Source organism: Pipra filicauda, unplaced genomic scaffold (assembly GCF_003945595.2).
Source record: "Pipra filicauda isolate LSUMZ 115617 unplaced genomic scaffold, ASM394559v2 scaffold715_size207569_pilon, whole genome shotgun sequence".
Classification (NCBI taxonomy): Eukaryota; Metazoa; Chordata; class Aves; order Passeriformes; family Pipridae; genus Pipra; species Pipra filicauda.
This window is the reverse complement of record NW_024104882.1, coordinates 63,809-87,712: the sequence shown is the minus strand read 5'-3', so window position 1 is coordinate 87,712 and position 23,904 is coordinate 63,809. Positions and strand designations below refer to the sequence as shown.

General features: G+C 55.0%; 1 protein-coding gene across 1 annotated transcript in view; it reads right to left on the bottom strand.

Moving 5' to 3' along the window:
* LOC113983535 (zinc finger protein OZF-like) overlaps positions 1-23,904 on the bottom strand; it is a 69,722-nt gene that overhangs the window by 22,545 nt on the left and 23,273 nt on the right. The window contains 1 exon segment of the mRNA XM_039389202.1: positions 18,947-19,743. Coding sequence (XP_039245136.1) covers positions 18,947-19,743 — 797 coding nt within the window.

Here is a 23,904-nt window from a genome sequence, read left to right as displayed (position 1 = left end):
CTCTCTTATAGGTGACACCTGGGTGAGTAGGGTGTCGAGCCTTCTTTCTAGGGTCTTTTGTTCACTTTTTCCTCCTCCCTAATTCTTTTCCCTTAGGCGCCTGTTTTTTTCCTTTTCCCTGTTTGCCACCTTTCATAATAAATAGTTACTTTGTTAACTAGCAATGGTGTTTAGTTTTCCATGTTCCAGAATCTCTCGAACCTTTTTCCCTGATACAGTAACCCCTCCCCGTTACACCCCTCCTCTTCGCTTTCTTCTTCAAATGCCCTTGGAAGGCCATCAGCCAATAAGAAGACACCAATTAATTGTAGTTTGTACAAAACGCCTCCTTCAAGGACCAAGTTCCTGTTTCTCAGTGCTTGTTTTCTCCTAACTTGGCAGGAAAAGGAGAGACTGTCCCAGGTGGCTGGGCCAAAGACAGACCAAAAGTATCAACATCTAATACAACCCTGATACACCCGTAAAGAAAAAGGGAAATTTCTTCAGCCTGCTTGCAGTCCATTGTAGTGTCCCTCCCCTGGGAAAGCTGGTGCAAAACCTCTGGTCCTTCACTTGGTCTTGTCATCGGGACCAAGTGGGACAAGATGTGTTTGAAAGTTTCTTGCTGCCCTGCTGTGTGCTGCCCGTTGGCTGGTGGAGCAGCAGAGCAGAAATTCACTGTTGGCATCAGGCAAAGCAGCAGGTGAGAGCAGTTGTGAAGGGGAGGGGGGTGAAGTGTCTGCTCTTCAAGAGGGACAAGACAAAAGAGTTGGGGAATTGTCCTGGAACTCTGGCCTGGTGGGCTTGGAGCGCTGGGTGGGCATTTCTTGAGAGCTGTGGTGGGTCCCGCCTGCTTGGGCTGGGATCCCACTTCCTCCTGAGCCTCATTTCATGGCAGTGTGTCCAGAGGCAGCCCGGCTCCAGGCTGAAGCAAAAAGCCAGAGCGGGTGATGCGGGAGCTGCTCCAGCGCCTACCGCAGCCTCCGGCCCGGTGGGAGCGTCCCGGGCCCTGCCCCGGGGCGCCCTGAGGCGGGGCAGTGCCCACTCCCGCCGGCCGCCCTCACAAGGCCCAGGCCGCCTCCTTCCCACAAGGCCCAGCAGGGCCGCCCTCACACCTGCCCCGCCCTGCCCTGCCCCGCCCGGCCCCACCCTGCCCCGTGGCCTCTGTCACACCCCACGCTGACGTGCTGAGCCTTCCACCAGCCATTGTGACGCCACAGGCGCCAGTCGGGCACGGCTTTGTTGGTGCCCGCAGCCGGCGCCCAGAGCTGCTGTAGCCTCTCGGGGAGCAGCAGCACATCCCGCTCGGGGAGCATTGCGCGCCTGCATCGCCGTCTTGGCAGCTGCAGGCCACGACCGCTGCACAGGGCGACCTCATCTCCTTGTGCTTCATACCCTGTGCCCGTCCTTCTTCTCGTCCCCTTTGTCACCCTCCCCCTAAACCTCACCCCATCCCATTCCTCATCCCCACTTGGCTCCCGGCAGCCCGCCGGGGGCTTCTTGCCCTTCCTGCTGCTGGGAGCTCCAAGCAGGGCCATGCCGTGGCTTCTGAGCAAGAAGCGACGGCAGTCGCCCTCCAGCAGCCCCAGTGGGCAGCCCTGGGCTGCCACCAGCTCCAGCAGCGCCTCCCAGCTCCGGGAGCAGGGGCTGGGCAGGCTGCACCGCGCGGCCGCCCGCGGTGACCTGGGCTGGCTGAGGCGCTGGCGCTGGTACGTGAAGGTAGTCGGCATCGACAGGCCAGACCAGGAGATGCGGTGAGTTCTGGGCCACGCTGATGGCACAGCTTGGCTGCTCCTGAGCCAAGCTGCAGTAGTCCTTGGCAGCCCTCTCTCAGGGACAAGGCTTGAAAAGTGACATTTGCCCTGTCAGCTGGGAGAGGGAACTCTTGAGCTTTTCACTGCTCGGAGCTGCCGGCCGGGCTCCAGCGCTGTTGCAAACGCGTGTTGCCTACCTGCCCCTTGGCCGTGCTCTCTCTGCAGGGCTGTTCTGCAGCTGCTCAGCCCTCACCTGTTCCCTTCTGCCCTCTGGCTCATCAGGGCAGGCCTGTAACAGCAGCAGCAGCAGCAGCAGGAGGAGGAGCAGAGTCTGGGCAGGGTCCCCAGGGTGCTGGGTAGAGACACAGCTTGGGCTCCTCCTTTGTCTGTCTGGGTTAAGAGCATCTGTTTAATTTTTAGGACACCTTTGCATCTGGCTTCAGCCAATGGCCATGCAGATGTCGTGAGATATCTGCTAAGAAAGAACAGCCAGCCCAACCTCACTGACAGCTTCAAGAGAACGGCCCTGATGAAGGTGTGTGGAATGCCTTCTGAGCTTGGAGGTGGGGCTTAGTGCTGGGGTGTTAAAGGGGAGGTGTCTGGCAGGATTCCTTGCAGGGCAGGGCCATAGAAACACGCCTATTGCAATGGGCACGGCACAGCCTCTGTTAGCTGATCTTTGAAGATGGTCTTCTATGGCAGCACTCAGGGGCTGAGGGAGTTGTGAGAGAGGGGGATGGAAAAGTTGGAAGTCTTTCCCTTTTGGTGTGTTGTTGCCAGGCAGTCCAGCAGGAGCAGGAAGAATGTGTTGCTGTTCTGCTGGAACACGGTGCCGACCCCAATCTGGCAGACGCTGACGGCAACACTGCCCTTCACCTGGCTGTGCTCTCTAAAAACACAGCTGTAGCAGGGCTGTTACTGGAGCATCATGCCAAGAGTGATGCTCAGAACCAGGTAACCTTGGCATGTGGGCTAAAGCTGCCAACAGCTGCACAGCTTGTCTGTGTCTTTCTAATGGGGATTCTTTCTCCTTTTAGTGGGGATTTACCCCCTTCAAACTTGCAGCCTTCCAACAGCATGAGGAGATGGAGTGCCTTCTGAAACAAGCAGCTGACAGGCCTGCTCAAGCCCAGGGGGAAAGGTGAGGGCTTTGTCAAAACAGCACCTGGGGCTTCTGGGTAGTCTGCAAGTGTGACCCAGACGAGGGGTGTGGCAATGAGCTGGGGAAAAGAAGGAGCAGCCCCGTGGAAGCAGTTCCAGTGGGACTGGTAAATGCAGGTCTGCCCTTGGCTGCTCTCGTACCTCAGGGGCTCTCGTCCTTTGCCCGCTGAGGTCTGCAAGAAAGCCTTGTCTGTGGTGCCCTCTCCCCACCCAGAGCCAGAGCCATGGGGAAACTTGCCAGTAGCTCAGCAGCGTGGCTGCTCTGCAGGCCAGGGGGGTTTAAGGCACGGCAGAGTTGGGGCGTGAAGTGCTCTGAAGGGAAGCGTTGGGGGAAAGAGAAGCAACACTGTCCCAGGGGACACGAGGGGCTCCGAGCACACAGGAGGAAACTTCCTGCCATGGAGATGGTCAGGGGGTCGAAGGGCTTGCCCCGGGAGTTTGTGCAGCCGCATCTGGGGGGACTTGGAAGAGCAGTGCAAGGAGCCCTGAACAGCACGGCCTGACCTCGTAGCTGAGGCTGCTTTAGGGAGGCCCCTTGTAAGAGAAATTCTCCAATGCTTCCATGGACTTGGCTTTGCTTTCCCGGAGCTTGTAGGAAAGGGGGAAAGAGCTCTTTTGGGAGCAAGCAGGGGGAAAATGATGCAGGGTCAGACATGTTTCCAATGAAATTTTGCATGCTTTAGGACTGCTCTTGTGGTTCCTGGAAGCCATGAGGCTCACCTGGAGGAAGATAATCTGTGCTTGCAGGAGGAGCTGGACAGGGCTGACGCGGAGGTATGGAAAGCCTGTCCCCACAGGGAGAAACCTGGGGGTGCCTGTTGCTTCCTCTCCATCATGAAAACGGACAAACCAGTATTCTGGCATCCTCTGCTTCCTGCTCAGGGGCTGCTGGGCGCCTCTCTCTGCACCACAGTCCGGGTCTTTCCCACTTCAGAAAACTCCCCGTGCTCCCCTGGTGCAATCCTGGGCTCCCGAGCACATGTGCCAGAGCACTTGGCCTCTGACACTTGCCAGACACCTTCCTTTAGGGAGATGAACTATTTCACTCCTCTCTTCCTGGAGTAGCAAGCAAGGGAATACAAGAAGTGTCCCAGGTCACAAAGCAGGTCGGAGGGGCAGTGTCGGTGCTTAGAACTGAGCTGCAGGAAAGCAGTGGAGGGAGGGGAGAGGCTGCTGTAAAAGAGGACAAAGGCATCCAGCTTGTGTTCATTGGGGAGTAGAAGTGAAGCTTTGAAGGGACTTGAATGGAATGCAGTTCTTTGGGCAGAGGGGATGCACACAGACCTGCAGCACCTGAGTTCTTCAGCAGCAGCTGGCTCCTCTCTGGAAAAGCTCCCCTGACAACTGTGCATTCCTCCCGTGATTTTACAGCCGCGGGAGGAGGAAGAAAAGCATCTTCAGTCCGAGCATCGTGTTGGTGACTTGAAGACTGCCTTGGATGACAAGGGAAGAGAAGCAAGAACTTCTTCCCAGAAACTGCAGGACCTCCCGTTGGCATCTTCCGAGACCAATCCGACCGTAAAACAACTGGAAGAAGACGCGCAAGAGTAAGAGAGTAACCCAGTGAAGCGAGGGGTCTGTGGCTTTGGGGGATTGGGTGGAAACAAGGGCAGAGTCAGTGGGATTTTGAAGGACACTTCTGCTGTGGATTTTGTTCCTTAGCACAGTTTGTCTGGCATTGGCTTTTCTGGGAATAAGAGCTGTATTTCTTCTTAAGCTTTGCAAGTGGAAACAGCAGATTGGAAGCCACTGTCCAGCAGCCAAGCGACAGCGTTGAAGCCCTTCCGAGAGCCCTGCAAGCCTCTGCCTCAGTAAGCTGGTCCTAAATGTCCCTTTTTGTGACTCTTGAGCCTAGTTGCCTATTTCTGTGGGGAAACTGTAAGAGGAAGTTTTCCTGGAGAGCCTGGGGAGCTCAGTTTCTGCCTTCTCCTCAGCAGAGGCTGCTCAGAAAGCAGCCTGCTCCTTTCCCCAGCTGCTACAAAAGCCCTGAGGGTATTTGCTGTGCTGGACACGAGGAGATCTTAGATTCTAAATGAGGAGTTTCATCCTGAGCTCCAAGGGAGCCGGAAGTATTGCTGCCAGAAATGTCTCCCAAATTCTTAAGTAGGTCCAAAGTTCCTTCTTTCTGTTGGGGAATCTTTCAAGTGTTTTCTAGGCTGGTTTCCAGTAGATGATAAATACAGTTGCCATGGCCACCCCCTTGAGAGGTTTGCCCAGAATTCACTGCCTTTAGATCACGCTGAGTTCCCTTTTCTTTTTTTTCTTGCTGTGTCCAGGGTGGTGAACTTTCCCAGCAGCTGGACATGGAGCCTAGAACAGGCATGCAGCCAGAGGCCCCAAAGCAGGCTTTGAGAGAAGAGCTGTCCAGTCTGCTTGGGAAGTGTGAAAAACTGGAAAAGAGCAAATGTCAGCTGCAAGAAGAGATGACAAAACTCCATCATCGATTGGAGACTTCGGGGCTGGATGGCAGCCAAACAGAACAATGGAAAGGAGAGGTGGCAGAACGAGCTGACCAGGAAATAAGTCCAAAGCTACAAGAGGTCAGCCTCGTTTTGCCAGTAAGTGAATTTGTCCCCAGTGTCCACAGGCACTACGTAAACTTCTCTTGTGGCCTTGGTTTTGGGTCTTTTTCTTTTGCCCCTGTCTTCTGTGTGTTAGCTTCTGTCTCTGCTGAAGGCAGTGGCAGAAGGCAATCTGGTTGGGCAGGAGTGCTGTCATGGGTTCTGCCTTGGTTGCTGCTGGGAGTGAGGAGGCAGAGCCGCCTCTCTGAGTAAGGCTGGGCCCTTGGAACTGGGTCTGTGCCATTTTGTGCTGGGCAGAGCTCTCTTTGTCTTGTGGTGGTTGAAGGTGCACTGTCTCCTTCAGGCACAGGCAGCCCACCAGGACACATCAGGACAAATCGCAGACAGTCATTGTGATTCCGTGAGAATCCAACTGGAAGAAAGAATTAGAGATCTGGAAAGTGAATTGGACAGGGTCAAAAAAACCCAACAAGAGAGTGCTTCTCGGAAAGAAGCAACACAGGGCCAAATGGAAATGTACAAGGAGCTGTATCAGGAGGAAGTGACAACCAGAAGATGCCTTGCCAAGAAACTGGAAAGGTAAGTCCAGGCTTTTTTGGAGTGGTAATAAGAGACTCCTTTTCCTTCATGCATTTGCCTTCGAAATCATCTTCTACATCTGGCCAGCATTATTGCCCTCCATTGGCCACCAGGGTCTGATGGAGTTGCCAAGACGCTCTCCTTGATATTTGAAAAGTCGTGGCAGGCAGGGGAAGTCCCAGGTGAGGGGAAAAAGGGAAACCCACTGTGCCCATCTTTGAAAGGGGTAGAAAGGAGGGCCCTGGGAACTGCCAACCTGTCAGCCTCCCCTCTGTGCCTGGGAAGGCCATGGAAAAGATCCTTCTAGAAGCTCTGTCAAGGCACGTGGATGACAGGGAGGTGATTGGAAGCACCAGCACAGCTTCCCCAAGGGCAAGTCCTGCTTGACCGGCCTGGTGGCCTTCTAAGAAGGAGGGACTGCCTCAGTGGACAAGGGCTACCCATGTCATCTCCCTGTCATTCTGGGAAGCCTTTGACACAGTCCCCCACAACATCCTTCTCTCCAAAGTGGAGAGAGATGGATTGGATGCGTGGACTGTTAGATGGATAAGAAATTGGGTGAACAGTGCCATGCAGAGGTGGTGATCAATGGCTCAGAGTGCTGAGGGCCATCAGTGCCGAGTGGTGTCCCTCAGGGGTCTGGATTGGGCCCAGTGTTCTTTAATCTCTTCACTAATGATCCAGAGGAAGGGCTGGAGTGCGCCCTCAGCAAATTTGAGGCTGACACCAAGCTGAGGGGTGTGGTTGACACAGCTGATGCCACCCAGAGGGCCCTGGACCAGCTGGAGAAGTGGGCCCATGGCAATCTGCTGATGGTTTAACCAGAGCCAGTGCAAGATGGTGCCCGTGGCTCAGGGCAGCCCCTGTATCAGTGCAGGCTGGGGGATGAAGAGGGGCAGAGCAGCCCTGCCGAGAAGCCCTTGGGCTGGAGGAGAGGCCGGACATGAGCCGGCGATGTGCGCTCGCAGCCCAGAGAGCCAATTGTGTCCTGGGCTGCGTCCAAGGCAGCGTGGCCAGCGGGTGGAGGGAGGGCATTCTGCCTCTCTGCTCTGCCCTTGGGAGAGCCCAGCTGGAGGGCTGCATCCAGCTCTGGGCTCCTCAGCACAGCAAGGACCTCCAGCTGTTGGACTGAGCCCAGAGGAGGCCACCAAGGTGCTTGGAAAGATGGAGAACCTCTGCTAGGAGGAAAGGCTGGGACAATTGCAACCCTTCAGCCTGGCAAAGAGAAGGCTTTGGGGTGACCTACTGGTGGCCTTTTGGGGTGTGAAGGGAGCCTACAAGAAGGATGAAGAGAGTGCATTTAAAAGAGCCTGTAGGGAGAGGACAAGGGGGAATGGCTTCAAAGGGAAAGAGAGGAGGTTTAGATTTGATCCTCGGAAGAAATTGGTTGCTGGGAGGGTGGTGAGGAACTGCAACAGGTTGCCCAGAGAAGCTGTGGATGCCCCATGGCTGGAAGTGTTCAAGGCCAGGCTGGATGGAGTTGTGAACAAGCTGGTCTGGTGGAAGGTGTCCCTGCCCACAGCAGGAGGCTTGGAACTGGATGATCTTTAAGGTCCCTGCCAAGCCAAGCCATTCTAGGCTTGGATGCTGTCTGTGCTGTTTCTGTGAGACTGTGGGGGAAAGGCTGGTTCTTCCCGTGTTTCATGGTTTTCTTCACTAATTTGCTGTGCAGGTTGGAAAAGCTTCTGAGGATAGAGAGGAGGAAAGTCAGGGTTAATGAAGAGAAAGAAAGCCAGTCCCAGCTGGAAGAAATGAAGAGCAGATATTCTGAAAAGGTCAAGGAAGTTGATAGATTACAAGCAGAGGTGAGCTGTGCTCTGGGTGGGGCTTTTTGGTTGTGGTGTTCCTTCTTTTGGAACCTGGGAGATGCTTTCCCTCTATTTCTTGTCACGTTAATGATTTTTTTATTTCCCTGGCTGTATTTTGGATGTGATGGGCTTTTCTTAATGCTCCTCCTGCTGTTCCAGTGGGAGATGACTCAAACTAATCCGGAGGTAGTTCTCCTTCTGGGGAAAGATGGAAATGTTAAGGGCAAAGCAGTAGGTGTAAGGGCTGATGGAGGCCAGGCTGTCCTGCAGAGGAGGGGCAAGCCAGGAGTGGCAGCCAGCCTGGCAGGGTGTGTGAGCTGAGGGGCCAGGGAGCCGTCCCACAGGCCCTGAGCAGGAAGAGCAGAACAGGTCCACTGACAGTGAGCGGGGTCAGCCAAGAGTGCAGATCCCCCGGCTGGGCCTGAGGGATGGGCAGGTCTGCCGTCCTGGCAGGACATCACGTGCATGGGCTGAGAGCAGTGGGGCCCAGCTCAGGCCTGGCTGCAGCTGGAGGGAGGCTGTGACAGCGTCCTCTGGGTGTGACAGATGAATTGCTGCCCTGGCAGAGAGGGGAGGAACAGCGCTGTCACTGGCAGGGCACCATCAGCCCCTGAGCCCTGTCTCAGGCACGAGCTGAGCAGGAGGCACTTGAGGTTTGGCTTTTCTCCACAGTGTTGTTGCTGCCCAGGGCCCAAGGAGGACAGGGGCCTCCCAGGGGAAAATCTGTCCCTTCTTGCTCACGGGGAGCTGTTTCAGCCCATCCTGTGGCGGGGAGCCAGAAGGACTGTTCCCAGCAGTGCGTTTGAGGCTGCTCTGCCTGTGCAGCAGTGGCACAGAACCTCTCATCCCTTCTCCCCTCGTCACTCGGATCCGTTGCTAAAGCGGCGTCTGTCAGAGTCACGCTTGGGTTTGAAGGCATCCCTGCAGAATGGCTTCCTGCCTTTGCAGTCATTCCTTTGGAGTCCAGAAGCTTGGAGCATTTTTGCATGAGGAACTCCAAAAGGATGGGAAGCTGAGGAATCCCATGACAAATGATGGGAAAGCTGTTCTTGCTGGAAAAGAAGAGCCTGGTTGCACTTTGTGTCTAGTCCTGAGCCAGCAGATGATGAATAAAGTCTCCCTGGGCACCCCCTTTTGGGGTTTTCCCAGAATTCACTGCCTTTACATCGCAGTGAGTTCCTTTTTTTTCTTTCTGTCTGCAGGTTGCTGAACTTTCCCAGCAGCTGGACAGGGAATGTAAACAGTGCACGCAGCTGGAAGCCAAAAACCAGGCTTTGCAAGAAGAGCTGTCTGCCCTGCGTGGGAAGTGCGAGAACCTGGCGATGGACAAATGCCAGCTGCAAGAAGAGCTGGCAAAACTGCAGCATCACTTGGAGACCAACGTGGTGGATCGCAGCCAACTAGAACAACATAAAAGAGAGGTGGAAGAACGAGCAGACCAGGAAATAAGGCAAAAACTCCAAGAAGTCAATGAGTTTTTGCAAGTAAGTGAATTTCTCCCCAGTGTCCACAGGCACTACGTAAACTTCTCTTGTGGCCATGGTTTTGGTCTTTTTCTTTTGCTCCTGTGTTCTGTGGGTTAGCTTCTGTCTTTGCTGAAGGCAGTGGCAGAAGGCAATCTGGTTGGGCAGGAGTGCTGTCCTGGGTGTGGAATGTGCTGGCAGGTCCCTGAATGCAAAGGCTGCCCAAGGCAGATTCCCACTTTGCAGTGCCTGGGGGGGATCTCTGTGTGCTGCTCTGCTTCTCGCTGCTCATCCTTGGATGGGTTTGGCAACTTCCAGCTGGCATGGCCAGACCTACAGGTGCTGCTTTGTCCTTGCAGGGGGGGAAGGTGCTCAGAAAAGGAGTCCCTTAAATGACAGGGGTGGGGGTGAGGGGGTGGAGGTGGGGGATGCTCTTCTTGTCTTTGAAGAACCATTTTCCATGTGCCCTGTCCTACAGACACAGGGTCTCTTCATTAGTAGCTTTGAAGAAGAGTGCTAATTTGGGCTTCTTTGCCAATGCAAAGAATTCTTTGCCCTGGGAGCTCCTGGGTTCTGCCTTGGTTGCTGCTGGGAGTGAGGAGGCAGAGCCGCCTCTCTGAGTAAGGCTGGGCCCTTGGAACTGGGTCTGTGCCATTTTGTGCTGGGCAGAGCTCTCTTTTTCTTGTGGTGGTTGAAGGTGCACTGTCTCCTTCAGGCACAGGCAGCCCACCAGGACACCTTAGAAGAAATCAGAAGCAGTCATTTCGACTCACTGAAAAAGCAGCTGGAAGACAGAATTAGAGATCTGGAACGTGCACTGGGAAGGAGAAAAAGCAACCAAGCAGAAAGACCTTTTCCAGAAGAATCCACCCAGGCAGAAGTGGACAAGTACAAAGAGCTGTATCTGGTGGAAGCCAAAACCAGAAAAAGCCTCGCCAAGAAACTGGAAAGGTAAGTCCCTGCTTTTTTGGACTGGGAATAACAAACTCCTTTTTCCTCATGCATTTTCCTTCTAAATTCCCTTTTCTACATCTGGCCAGCGTCAGGTGGGAAAGCAGAACGTGGCATATTTGTGGGGAAAGTTCCTTCAGACCCTTCCCTTCCTCAGACCTGTCTTCCTTTCTCTTTAGAGTTCCAGCAGTAACCCCACAGCAGCACCACTATGGCATTACTGGTGTCTTTTCAAGTTGAGGTTGTTTTAGCAGGCAGTCTTTTTGCCAGTCTCTCATCTCCTCATCCCATGTGTGACAGAGAAGATGAATCTTGTGCCCTTTGCTGTTTGAACAAGGAGAGGCCTCTCGGAGAAGAGAGTTGGATTCTGTGAATCCAAACTAAGAAGGCTCTTTCTTGGCTTCTGTTTTGGCAGCGGGTCTGAGGGTTGAGCTTTCCTTGAGAAGGCCAGGCTAGCCCAGAGTTCTTATGGAGGTGCCACTCGCTGCTCCTTGCACTTGGTGTGATTTCTTAGGAACAGGCCCTGTGAACAAGCTCAGATCAAAGGATGTGCTGGTTTTGGACGCTCTTCATGCCCTTGGCTTTTAGAAGTCGAGTAGTAGCCAAGGCTGTGGAGGGTAATTTTGCGAAAGCCTTCCTGCCAAAGATGACTCTGTGTGTGCTTGTGAATGTTTCAGAGCTAATGAGAGACTTGCAGAGGCCAACACCAAGCTCCTTTGGGAGCGCCACAGAAGCAGATCTGCAGTCCAAGCAGCGCCGTCAGCGGACACCTGGCTGCAAGTCCACTTCTGGATTCAACTGGCCTGGGACATCTTGGCATCAGTTTGGGACTGAGCAGAAGCCTGGGTCTCAGAACAGCACCCAGACACCTGTGGTAAAGCTGAAGACAGGTATGTACAAATTTTCCAGAGTGGTCAAAGGCCAAAAAATATGGAAATGGAAGCAATGAGCTGTGGAACTCCATTGTTTGACAAGAGAAAGTGTGGGAAAGAGCTCTGTGGCGCAGGAACCTCCCACCTAAGTTCTACACTCTTAACTCTATCAGTGCTACATCTTAACTGTGTCTTTTCTGTATAATTCTGGGCACGACAGGAACGGGATGCAAAAATGGCTAGAGACCTTCAACGAGGTAATGTGTCATTATGTCAGGAGGGTTTTTAAGCAAAAAGGTGACTATTTCTAACTCTTGACAGCTCTCCAGCCATTTTTTCCAAGTTCCTGTGAGAAGTAGGTTTTGGGGGTTTTCTGCCAGCCTTCCAGTTGAGACTGGAATGTGAAAACTTGCTGCTTCCCAAAATGTTGCGTCCAATGTTATGCAGTTGCCTGGAAAAAGCCAAGCGCAAAGAAACACTTGGCTGAAGCTGAAGTTGCCCGTCACTAGAGTTGATCTCAAGCACAAACAGCAAAGCAGCCACGAGATCAGATTTTTAGAAGCTTCAGCCATCACTTCCCCTCCCGTGTACACCCATGGCATTCAGCACTAAACCAAACCATCCCCGTTCTTTGCTGTTAGTTCTTGAGTTTTGCTAGGATTCTGTGATTCATGGCTTGTCTTGGTAGCTTAGGTGGTGCAGTCTTTCTTGGAATAAGCAAGAAGATCAGTGACAAAAGAGAATCTGTCTTTGGGAAAAGATTATTCGGTCCTTTTTTGGCAAATATCAGTTCAGTGCTTGCCATCCATAGCATAAAACCTGCTGTAGAATTTGAGGCCAGGTGTCCAAAGAGGCCTGTCCAAGGTGGTTTCAGAGCCAACAGGGGGACCACAGACATGGGGTTTGTTCTCAGACAACTGCAAGAGAAGTGCAGGGAACAGAACAAAGGTCTCTCTGGAACCTTTGTTGAGCTCACCAAGGCTTTCCATCCTGTGAGCAGAAAAGGTCTGTGGCAGATTTTGGAACATTTACATTGTCCCCCCAAGTTCCTTAAAATGATCATCTCGCTCCATGAGGATCAGCACGGCCAAGTCAGATATGGCAATGCACTCTCTGAGCCCTTTCTAATATCCAATGGTGGGAAACAAGGCAGCGTTCTCGCACCAACCCTGTTCACAATCTTTGTCAGCAGGATGCTCCAAAGGGCCACGGCAGACCTCGATGAAGAAGGTGGGATCTACATCCCATATCGTACCCATGGAAGCCTTTTCAACCTAAGGCGACTGAAGGCCCACACCAAGACCTTAAACCATCTTGTCCGGGAGCTGCTTTACGCTGCCGCCGCCGCCCTCGTGGCTCACACAGTGGCAGCTCTGCAGCGTTTAACATCCTGCTGTGCTGAGGCTGCTGAGCTCTTTGGGCTGGGCGTCAGCTTGAAGAAGACACAATTCTCTATCAGACTGAGGAGGGGGCCTTTGCCCACGTGGACGATGACTGGAAATACGACACCCATCCAGACCTTTCCCAATGCGCAGATGTTGCCGCGTGGGAAGAAAACGTGACACTCCAAGAGCTCTACCCATGGGAAGAAGAAGTGAGAGTCCAACAACGTTCCCAACGGGGAGCCAGAAGACACCGAGAGCTCTACGAATTTGAAGGAGATGGGAGAGTTCGAGAACTTTCCCAATGGCGGGATGGGAGACACCCAGAGCTGTACCAACGGGAAGAACCTGTGAGACGCCAGGAGCTGTACGAATGGGAAGAAGATGGTGTGAGATACCAGGAGCTGACCCGATGGGAAGAACATGTGACAGTGCAAGAGGTGTCCCAAAGGGAAGAAGAAGAGACCTATCAAGAGCTGTCCCAATGGGGAGATTTGAGAGGCCAAGAACTTTCCTAATGGGGAGATGTGGCAGTCCCAGAGCTGTCCCAGTGGGAAGGTGAGAGATACCATGACCTGCCTCAGTGGGAAGAAGATGTGCAAGGGCATGGACCGTCCCAATGGAAAGACAAGAGAGACCCAGAGCTCTCCCAAGTGGGAGACAAGGCAGACAAGGAGCAATGTCAAGAAGACTACAGTGCCCAAGAGCTGCCCCAAAGGGAAGACAGGAGTGAGAAAAAGCTGTCCCAGTGGGGAGATGATGTCGGTTACAGCATCTGGGACAAACCCTGGCGCCTGCTGAATGCTGGGGACCCCCAGATTGTTCCCCAGGAGGGGCCCAGCTCTGCCAGCAGCGTGGGCACAGAGGTGGCAGCAGAGGCAGCCCGTGACCTGCCCAGTCCAGCTCCTGCCCCGGTGAGTGCCACGGACACCGAGCCAGCAGGTGCTGCCCCGGCCGGAGCTGCTGAGGAGGAGGAGCCCCAGGGGCCTCTGGCTCCTGTTGAGGAAGAGGCGGAAGGTTCTCCAGCCTTTGGAGAGCAGGTGCCATCGGCAGCGACACAGAGCCTGGTCCCTGCCCCACACAGCCCCTCAGAGGGCAGCGAGGCCCTGCTGGACACAAAGCAGTACATCACTGTGCTGGTTTAAAGGTAAACCAGCAGGGGAAATGAACTCAACTCAAAAGAGAGACCATAAGTCGGAATAACAATTTAATAAAATAACACAAGTATGATTATACAGACAAACAACCGGCTTCAATCCACAAAAACCCAAATGTACAACCCAGCACCCTGGGACATGAACAAAACAGTGTTCCCCGGGCCCCCCTGAGTCCAAAGTAAAGGGAGAGCGGAAAAACCTGCTGGTGGGAGAGCTGTTGCAGTCTGGTCAAAGTGGTGATTGCAGTCCAGTTGAGGGTGGTGGTCTCAGTCTGGCCCAGAGCGGTGAGCTGCAGTCCTCCTCTGGATCCCATGAGTGGTAAAAAGGTTCCAAAACTCCAAGTTTATATATTCTCCAGTTCAGGCAGGAATGCTTAGTCCTTCCCTCAGAGCGGGGAATTCCATAAAAGGGTATGAGGACAGGAACATCTACAGGCCTCTACTGCTAACAGTTTCTGGGAAATGGCATGGAAGGCTATAGAATACACAGTTTTGGGTTACACCCATACCATGGTGAACTGGTCTCAGCTGTCCTAACTAGGACAATCACATGTGGGATCATGAGGAAGGCTGAGCTTGTGATCCAGGGATCCATCCAGGAGCCAGAGGAACAGAGAGACCTGGAACAAACCAGGAATGCAGAAATGCAAGAAACCGTAAGAGCACCAGAGTCAGAGAGCCCCGTGTCTGCCTCGCACAGCCCCTCAGAGGGCAGTGAGGCCCTGCTGGACACAAAGCAGTCCATCACATGGGAGATCATGAGGAAGGTTGAGCCTGTGATCGAGGGATCCAGTCAGGAGCTGGAGGAACAGAGAGAGCTGGAACAAACTACGGCTACAGAAATGGTACCATTACTTACAGCAGAAAGGACAGAGAGCCCAGTCCCTGCCCCGCAGAGCCCCCCAGACAGCAGCCAGGATCTGCTGGACATGGTCTTTTGCCTCTTCAGGGAGATCATGAGGAAGGCTGAGTGTGTGCTCAGCTGCTGGCCGGAGGAACAGAGGGTCCCAGAACAAAGCACGGCTACAAAAATGATAACAATTCCAGCAGAAAGGACAGAGAGCCCGGTCCCTGCCCCACACAGCCCCTCAGAGGGCAGCAAGGCCCTGCTGGACACAGACCAGTCCATCACCCGTGAGATCCTGAGCGAGCCTGAGCTTGAGATCCAGGGATCTGGCCAGGAGCTGGAGGAACAGAGAAACCTGGAACAAACCATGGATACAGACACAGTAACAACAGTTCCAGCAGAAAGGACAGAGAGCCCAGTCCCTGCCCCACAAAGCCCCTGCTCCCCCAGCAGCCCCTCACCTTCCCAGGTGAAAGCCCAGGCCCTCAGCGAGCAGGAGGAGGGAGCAGGAGGGGACTCAGTCCTGGCAGTGCAAGACACTGACGAGGGGCCCTTCCCTGGGGAGGGCATAGGCTGGAAATACTACGTTGACCAAGACATTTCCCAGTGGGGAGATGAGGGAGACCAAGAGTTGTCCCAAGAAACATCAACACATACCAAGAAGTGTCCCGGGGGAAGACTGCACTGAGCAGGAGCTGTCCCCTGGAGAAGTCAAGAGCTACCAGGAATTGTCTGACTGGGAAGAACACAGCGAGGAAGAGGAGCCCCAAGGAGAAGTGAAGAGCTACCAAGAAGTGTCCGACTGGGAAGACTACACACCCTCCTGGCTGTCCCGATGGGAAGATGACAGCGACAGAGAGCTGGCACTGGCGGACTGGGAACACATGAGCGTCCCCAGCTTGGGGTCAAGCCCTTGCTCCCGGAGGAGGACGAGTGGGAAGAATTGAGCGTGCTGGAGCTGTCCCAAGGAAGGACAAGGCACAGAAGACAGGCTGAGAATTCTTGCAGCAGAGGGGCTCCCAGTGCCCGTCCCTCGCCAGGCATGGGCTGAGAGTCGGGCACCTGCCCCGTGCACACAAGTGCCGCTCTGCGCCTCACCTCCCCAGCTGGAAGCCCTGTCCCCCGGGGGGACTAAAGCTTCTCCTGCCTTCGACGAGCAGGTGCCATGGGCAGGGACACAGAGCCCGGTCCCTGCCCCACGCAGCCCCTGCTGCCCCCCCAGCCCCTCGCCGCCCCAGCTGGAGGCCCAGGCCCTCAGCAGGCAGCTGCCTGTCCCCACCAAACGTCTCTCCCGCTTCAGGCGGGCGCTCGGGGCTCTGCGCAGGCTGTTCCGCTCCTGCACGGCGGGACAGCCCCAGGATTAGGCCCCGCTCCAGCGCCAGGTGGGCCCGGACACCTCCGCAGTGCTTCCAGCACAGACACTGACACCACCACCCACCTGAGACACTGATTCCAATGCCTGACTGCTCCTGCAGGGAATGAACAAGACAGGACATTTTGCTCCCAGGAACTCCCTGCAGGATAACAACATACACGATTTTTGCCAAACAAACAAATATGCCTTAAGTCAATTAACTACTTTAATTAATTAATTAGGCTAGTTAAGTAATTAAGTAATTTAATTAATAATTATTATAACATGTAGTTATAATATTTAGATAGACTATTGTAGATTTACTTCGAAGATAGAGTTACATAAGATAGAAATACTATATTTACATATTATAATAATTACTATATTTCTAGGGCACATAGATAGATGTTTACAGTTAGACTATAGGAATTAGAGACAAGACAAGACATAAGATTAGGAAGATTTCCTGTAGATTCCATTTAAGTACCCATTCCCTCTACCTATCTCTTTAACTCACATTTATTGTTAAATAAAATCTGTGTTAAATAAAATCTGCATTTAATAAAATCCGCCTGTTTTGGGCAAATGGTCTCATTTACACCTTAATTCGGGCTGAGGCATCTCTCCCTAATGGGATCAGAACACCTGGGCAGGGACACCTTCCACCACACCAGCTGGCTCCAACCCCGTCCAACCCGGCCTTGGACACTTCCCACGGTGGGGCAGCCACAGCTTCTCTGGGCAACCTGGCCCAGGGCCTCACCTCCCTCCCAGGGAACAATTTCTCCCCAAAAGTCTCATCTCCCAGAGGTCACTCCCTGGGGCCAGGCTGCAGTGTGTTCCTCCCCAGCACTGCCTGCCTGCAGCAGCCTGGGCCGACACAGGAGGGCTTCCCCTCGGCCATCCCCTGCTGGAGCCGCCCGTTCCTGAAGGATTGAGCCAATGCAAGGGACCCACACTGGAGCGATTCCTTAAGGATGATCCTGTGGAAGGACTCCTGCAGCAGAAGTTCCCGGGGAACTGTCTGCCACAGGAGGAAGCCCACGCTGGAGCAGGGAAAGGACTCTTGGCCCTGAGCAGTGGCAGAAACAGCGTGCAATGAAGTGCCCATGAAAGCCATTCCCCTTTCCCAAGGTTATTTAGCCATATTTTACTTATTATTTATTTCTTGTGCCTTTTGAGCCCCAGGTACAACAGACTATCACGTTAAAAGTTGTTTTCTGTTGCAAACAGACTAAAAGCTTAGTTTGTTTGGGATAAAAAAAAATAGTTTTTTGTGGCGTATTGAGGCACGGACTGAGGGGGGTGAAGCTTAGACAATTTATTGGAGTCACAGCCCTCCTTTTATAACCCAACACCAGCAGACAATCATGCCTTATAAGGTAAAAGTTGTGACTGCAGCATCTGATTGGCTGTTAGCTGTCACTGCAGTTGAAACAGGAGTTGAAACAGGTGGTTCCCTGAATCCCTGTAACCAAGCCCCGACTGGGCTCTGCGTGTGGCACCGGAGAGGCGAGGGGCCCTGTAACACCCCTGTAAGTAATCCTTGTTATTTTAGTTGTATCACAGATCAAAACCTGCCTACCCTCCATTTATCATTCATAATTCCCGTGGGCAGAAGAGCCAAACTGGGGCTCCCAGGGAAGCAGAAGCCGGGAGGATGATGCAGGATACAGTGAATGAAGGCAACTGTGAAATGCAGAAATCCTCAGGGGAGGGCTGATTGCTTGGATCATCTCTCAGCAATCCCGGCTCCTGCCGCAGCCACGGCTCCTGCTGCACTGGCCATTCAGTGCAGGCCATGCCTGCAGGGCCAGTGTATGGGCACTGTGGCAGCACCAGGAGCAGGGGTTCAGAATCTGCCTGGTTTCAGTATTCCAAGTCCTCTGGGAGCACATGGGACAAGCCCCAAGACAAGGAGCCCGGGTCCTGGCCCTCTTGGCCCTGAACTCTGCGTGTCCAAACAGAACAGGGGCAGAGGTGGGACCAAGAGGAGTCACTCTGCACCTGCCCTGAGTTCATGGGAATGCAAAGGGAGGATGGACCTTGGCTGAGTGCTTGGAGAGACAGAAGGTTGTTTCTCCAAGTGCAAATGCTCTTTAACCAGCCTCCATGACCAACCTGTGTTGTTCTCTGGTGGCTGAACAGCCAGCACGTGAGGGGAGGGGAATGTGTGGGATCAGGGCACTGCTTTGGGGCCATGCTGGGAATTCTGATGGACTAAAAGACAAACACTGAGTGCTGCTCACGAGAGAAGAGGAATAAAAGGGGACACAGAAAAGTGTCGGCAAACAAGTCCTGAAATGGAACTCTGTGTGTGCAGCCTCATTTTATCCTTCAACAACCAAAGGAAAGGGGGTAAAAAGTGGGGGTTGGGAGCCCAAAACTGGTCGGGAGGAAAACGGGGATTGAGGGGACAATGGGAAAGTGGAAGGAACAGGGAGAAGGGTGGAAAAGGGAAGGTGGGCTGGTGGGTCCAACGGTCCCATGGGGGTCTTTGGGCACAGGGGGGTTGGCACAGGGGGTGGCCCCCCTGAGCTCCCAACTTCCTGTGGGGTGCTGGGGGCTGCTGGATCCAATCTCAGCCTTGGATCATACCAACAGTTTCAGTTTAGAGGAATTACAGAGCTGTGACTGAACCACTTTTGTCCCCCAGCTTTTAATGATGGCAAATCAGAACTATTGATAGAAATGAACTTATTTAGGGTTACAAATGATCAGACAGAAGATCTTCATCAGAATTATTTACTGCACAATAGAAACACTAAAACTACCAGGAGTACAGGATAAGACAGGACAGTGCTCTACACTAAAGCAATTGTTGAAGCAATTCTACTCAAACTGGCACAAAAGCAATAATTCTTAATTAGAGATGGATGGAACTCCCCCAGACCAACACTGGTGGGGAGATCTCTGCTCTCAACGTCCAGCAGTGACCTTGGGGGGTCCCCAGCCATGGCAGGAATCTCCACACACCCCCCAGGAAGGGTTCTGTTGGAAGAAGCTGCCCCTGGGAAAGGGGACTGGCCCTTTGTGGTTGAAAGGGATGGACTGACAGTCACTGGACTCCAGGGGTTGCTTCACCATCAGGGGCTTCATTCGGGGTGGAAGCAGCGGCCGAAGCTCTTCCTGCAGTCGGGGCACTCGTAGGGTTCCCCTTACTGGTGGGTCCGTTGGTGTGAGGTCAAGTTAGAGCTCCGGGTGAAGCTCTTCCCACACTCCTCACACTTGTAGGGCCTCTCCCCGCTGTGGATGCGCCGGTGGGTGATGAGGTGGGAGTTCCGGTTGAAGCCCTTCCCACAGTCGGTGCAGTGGAAGGGCCTCTCATCCCTGTGCGTCCGCTGGTGGATGATGAGGTTGGAGTTCCGCTTAAAGCCCTTCCCGCAGTCGGTGCAGCGGAAGGGCCTCTCATACGTGTGTGTCTGCTCATGCCTGAGGAGATTCCCACTGCGCTGAAACCTCTTCCCACACTCCCCACACGTGTAGGGCCGTTCCCCACTGTGGATGCGCTGGTGTCGGATCAGAGTGGAGCTGTCCCTGAAGCTCTTCCCACATTCCCTACATGTGTAGGGCCGTTCCCCAGTGTGAATGTGCTGGTGTCGGATCAGGGTGGAGCTGTCCCTGAAGCTCTTCCCACACTCCCCACACATGTAGGGCCGTTTCCCAGTGTGGATGTGCTGGTGTCGGATCAGGGTGGAGCTGTCCCTGAAGCTCTTCCCACATTCCCTACATATGTAGGGCCGTTCCCCACTGTGGATGTGATGGTGGGTGCGGAGGTGGGAGCTGTTCCTGAAGCTCTTCCCACACTCCCTACATGTGTAGGGCCGTTCCCCAGTGTGGATGTGCTGGTGTCGGATTAGTTTGGTGCTGTTCCTGAAGCTCTTCCCACATTCCAAGCACCGGAAGGGCTTCTCCCTGCTGGGAGGCTGCTCAGGGACCACCAGGTCAGAGCTCCCCCTCAAGCTCCGGCCGCCTTCCCGGCACAGGCTGGCTCTTTCCTCCTCAGAGCACCCTGGGCTGGCTTTGGAGCCCCTCCTGCGGGGGCATCTCCGGCCCTTTTCCTCCCCGCTGCCTTCCTGCGCCGGGGAGCCCTTCAAAACGGCCTCTCCCACCAGGGTCTCACGGGGGGATTTGTCCTCCGGGCTCTCCGGCCTCACCTCGGGGCCTGGGGCAGGAGGGAAGAAGGACAGGCAGGGGATTTGCCTCCGGCCCACAGGGAAGGCCAAGGACATCCCCCCAACTCCGGCCCCGGCCCAAAGGGACACTGACCTCCTCCTCACCTGCCTGGGGGGCCCAAGGCATCTTCCTCTTCCTCGCAGCCTCCTTCATCTGCCCAAGCTTTGGACAAATCCTGATGGGGGGAAAACAAGGGCTGAGCGCGTTGCCGTGGGGGTTCCTCCTGCCCAAGTCCATCTCTAGAACTCACCGGGCATCCTGTGACCATAAAAACCTCCAAAACACCAAGATTCAGCCCAGAAAAACACAAAGAACCCAGATGCAGCCAAAAAATCCCTCAGAAACAGTGAGATGAACCCCCCCAAACTACAAAAAGTTAAGATTCAGCCAAAAAATACTCCAAAATATGAAGACTCAGCCCAAAAAAAGGTGTTTTGTTGGGAGGATGAGGGGAGTGAGGTGCTTTCATGAGCTCTTGATTGAGTTGCTACATATTAATCAAAAGCTGTATTAAAGTAGTGTCACTTAAAACTCACCAGGGCTGTTCCTGGAGGTTCTCTGTCCCCCTGCCAGTCCAGGGCTGTTTCTCCAAACCACCAAACCAAGAGTGCCAAACGCCCTGGTTGGTCAGTGCCAGCTGGGGGAGCGGGCACTCGGTGAGGGGATGAGAAACCTGCACCCGGAGCTGGGCTGAAGGAGGCTTCAGCACCACTTCTGATGGCCCAGGGGCAGCATCTGGTTTCTCCCAAACAGAGAGAGGGCACTTGTTCTACTGCAGGGAGTCAAGGGCAGGAGGGTGACTCCTGCTGCTTGGATGGAATGGCAAAGGATCCCCTGGGTCTTCAGGATGGATCAGAAAACACGAATAGACACAAAAGGCCTTCCCCGAAGATTTCGGGGGGAGTGTCCTGTAGGGAGGGGACAGTGTCACCCCACCAGGGCAGGGCTGGCAAGTGGGAGGCTGCTCCAGGGCTCTGCAAGAGGCCTCGTGCTCTGCTCGGCCCCACCACTGGCTGGTCCCAACAGCCCCGGCTGCCCCGGCCCTGGGCAGCTCTGCTGCCACAGGCTGTGCCCTCACCGTGGCCCTGCAATGGCCCTGCCTGTCCCTCCCCCGGGGCCCTGCCCGTGGCCCTGTCCCTTGGCTCTCTCTCTGCCAGCTCAGTGTGGGGCACACGGGCTGGGGGTCCCTCCCAAGCCCCCCGGGCAGCCGGCGTTGGCTGGGGGGATGTGAGGGCTGGGCCTGCTCAGCACAGCCCCGGCCTCGTGCCCAGTGCCTCTTTCCTGCCCCACACAAGACCTTCCCGGCCCCCCCAGGGCTCCCCTGCTGCTGCCTCTGCTCCTGGCCCTGCCTTTGCTGCTCCCTTGCCTGGGGCAGCGGCTGCAGGGGGGGATGGCAGCAGCTTCAGCTCCACGGCACTTCCTGGGGGGAGCTCAGCCCGGGGGGACGGGCAGGGACCTGATGGGGATGGACAGGGGCCCAGCAGGGACAGCCAGGGCCTGCAGGGGAAGGCACAGGGACAACCTGGCCCCCCACACTGCCAGGGCTGTCTCTGCTCCTCCTTGCAGGCTCCGTGGCCAGGCACAGTTGGTGTTCCTGGGTGCCCACCATCTCAGCACTTGCAGCCGCTCAAATCAGCACCCGCAGCTCTGCAGCAAAGCCCCAGCTCACCTGGCACACAGGGGATGGACACAGCACCTGCTTGGGGATGGGCACACACAGCTTTGTGCCTTCCCCACCACGGGGCTCTCCTTCCTCAGCAGCACCTCTGCCTTGCACTTATTCTCAGCCTCACCTCTGGGCCTGGGCTCAAGGACAGGAACCTGCAGGGAGGGGACATCAGGTGCAAGCTGAGGGCTGCCTGCTTGCACTGGCCTCTGGGCTTCTTTCTCCTTCTACAACCAGCCCAGAACTCAGCCTGCTTTTCTAACACCACACATTTACAGACTAACCTTGCAGATAGATATGGACAGACATCTCCATCACCCTGGGGATGGAGCCTCAAGCATGTGCTGCCATAGGAATGGCAATCAGAGAATCACAGAATCAGCTGGGCTGGAAAAGACCTCCGAGATCATCAAGTCCAGCCCTGGATCCAATCCCGCTGTGCTTCCCAGACCATGGCACTGAGGCCACATCCACTCTCACCTTCAACACCTCCAAGGACAGGGACTCCACCCCCTCCCTGCCCAGCCCATTCCAAGGCCTGATTACTCTCTTGGCAAAAAATTGCTTCCCAATATCCAACCTAAACCTCCCCTGGCACAGCTCCAGACCCAGCCCTCTTGTCCTACTGCTGCTTCCTGGCACAACAGCCCCACCCCCACCTGGCTACACCCTCCTGGCAGGGACTTGCAGAGAGTCAGGAGGTCTCCCCTGAGCCTCCTCTTCTCCAGCCTCAACACCCCCAGCTCCCTCAGCCTCTCCTCACACCATCTGTGCTCCAGAGCCCTCCTGCCTTCCAGCACATCAACACACCCCCAGCTTGGGGTCACCTGCACATTTGCTGATGAAATGCCTGGTTCTGCAGCAGCTGCAGATGCTCAAGGGGCAGCAGGACCAAGTCAGGGGCCTGGGGGGGCCTGGGGGGCTTTGGGGTGTGGGAGGGTCCTGGGGGAGCTGGGGAGGGGCTTTGGGGATTGGGGGTACAAACCAGGACAGACCAGTACAGACCAGTACCTCCTCACTGCTCCCCACATCTCTCCTGGAGCTGGGCCACATTGTTGTGGGACACCTGAGCCCCCCCCAGTGCCCTCCCAGTACAGCCCAGTGCCCCCAGTACAGCCCACTGTGTTCCTGTCCCAGGGTGCCGGGTGATCCCTCTTTGGGGAGGTTGGAAGGGATTTGAGGGGGGGGCTGGAAGAGATTTAGGGGGATCTGGGAGGGGGGACTTGGATAGGAATTTGGGGAGTTTTGGGGTGCTTTGGGTGCATTTAGGGGAGTTAAAAGGGGTCTTGGGAGGTCAAAGGGATCTGTAGGGGGAGGGGATTAAAAGGAAAATGGGGGTTGGGAGACATTTGGGGTGGTTAATGATGTCTAGGGGGAAAGAGGAGGAGCAGCACCAAGAGCAGGTGAGTCCTGAGACCCTCCTGGGGTTCCCAAGACCTTCTTGGTGTCCCTAATTCCCCCCTTAACACCCTGAGACCCCCCTGGTGTCTCCAATGTCCCCAGGGCCTCTCCATGGCCATAATTCCCCCTAATTCCACTGTCCCCATACCCCACCCCACTGTCCCCAAACCCCAACCCTGATGTCCCCAACCTTCCATCTCACCCCAGGAGCCCCCCCTGGACCCTCTGACACCAAAAACATCCCCCCTCCCGACCACACTCACAGAAAGGCCAAGGGCATCTGGGGACACGTTGGGGACAGTTGGGGGCTTTGTGTGGTTCTGGGGGATTACTGGGGGATACTGGGACACACTGGGGGGAACCAGAGAGCACTGGGAGGACTGGGGGGTTACTGAGGGACACTGGGAGGGCACTGGGAGGGTCTGGGGGGGAACTGGGGCACACTGGAGGGCACTGGCAGAGAACTGGGGAGTTACTGGAGGATACCAGGACAACGGGGGGGACACTGGGAGGTTACTGGACCATACTGGGGCTTACTGTGTGCTCACTGCAGGATCAGTGGGCCATCCTGGGCGACAGTGGGAGGTCACTGGGACACACTGGATGGTCACTGAGGGGGTTACTGGGCCATACTGAGGGTAACTGGGAGGTCACTGGGATATACTGGGGGCACTGGGATCCCCTTACCCAGATGTGGTACATCTCCCCCTCCGGATTTTGGGGGGCATCCCTAGGACCCCTCCCCTGGGGGCTGGGGGACCCCTTGAATCCCATTGCTGGGCTTTAGGGGACCCCCTAAAATCCCCTCAAAACCCCTGAAATTCCTCCCTCGA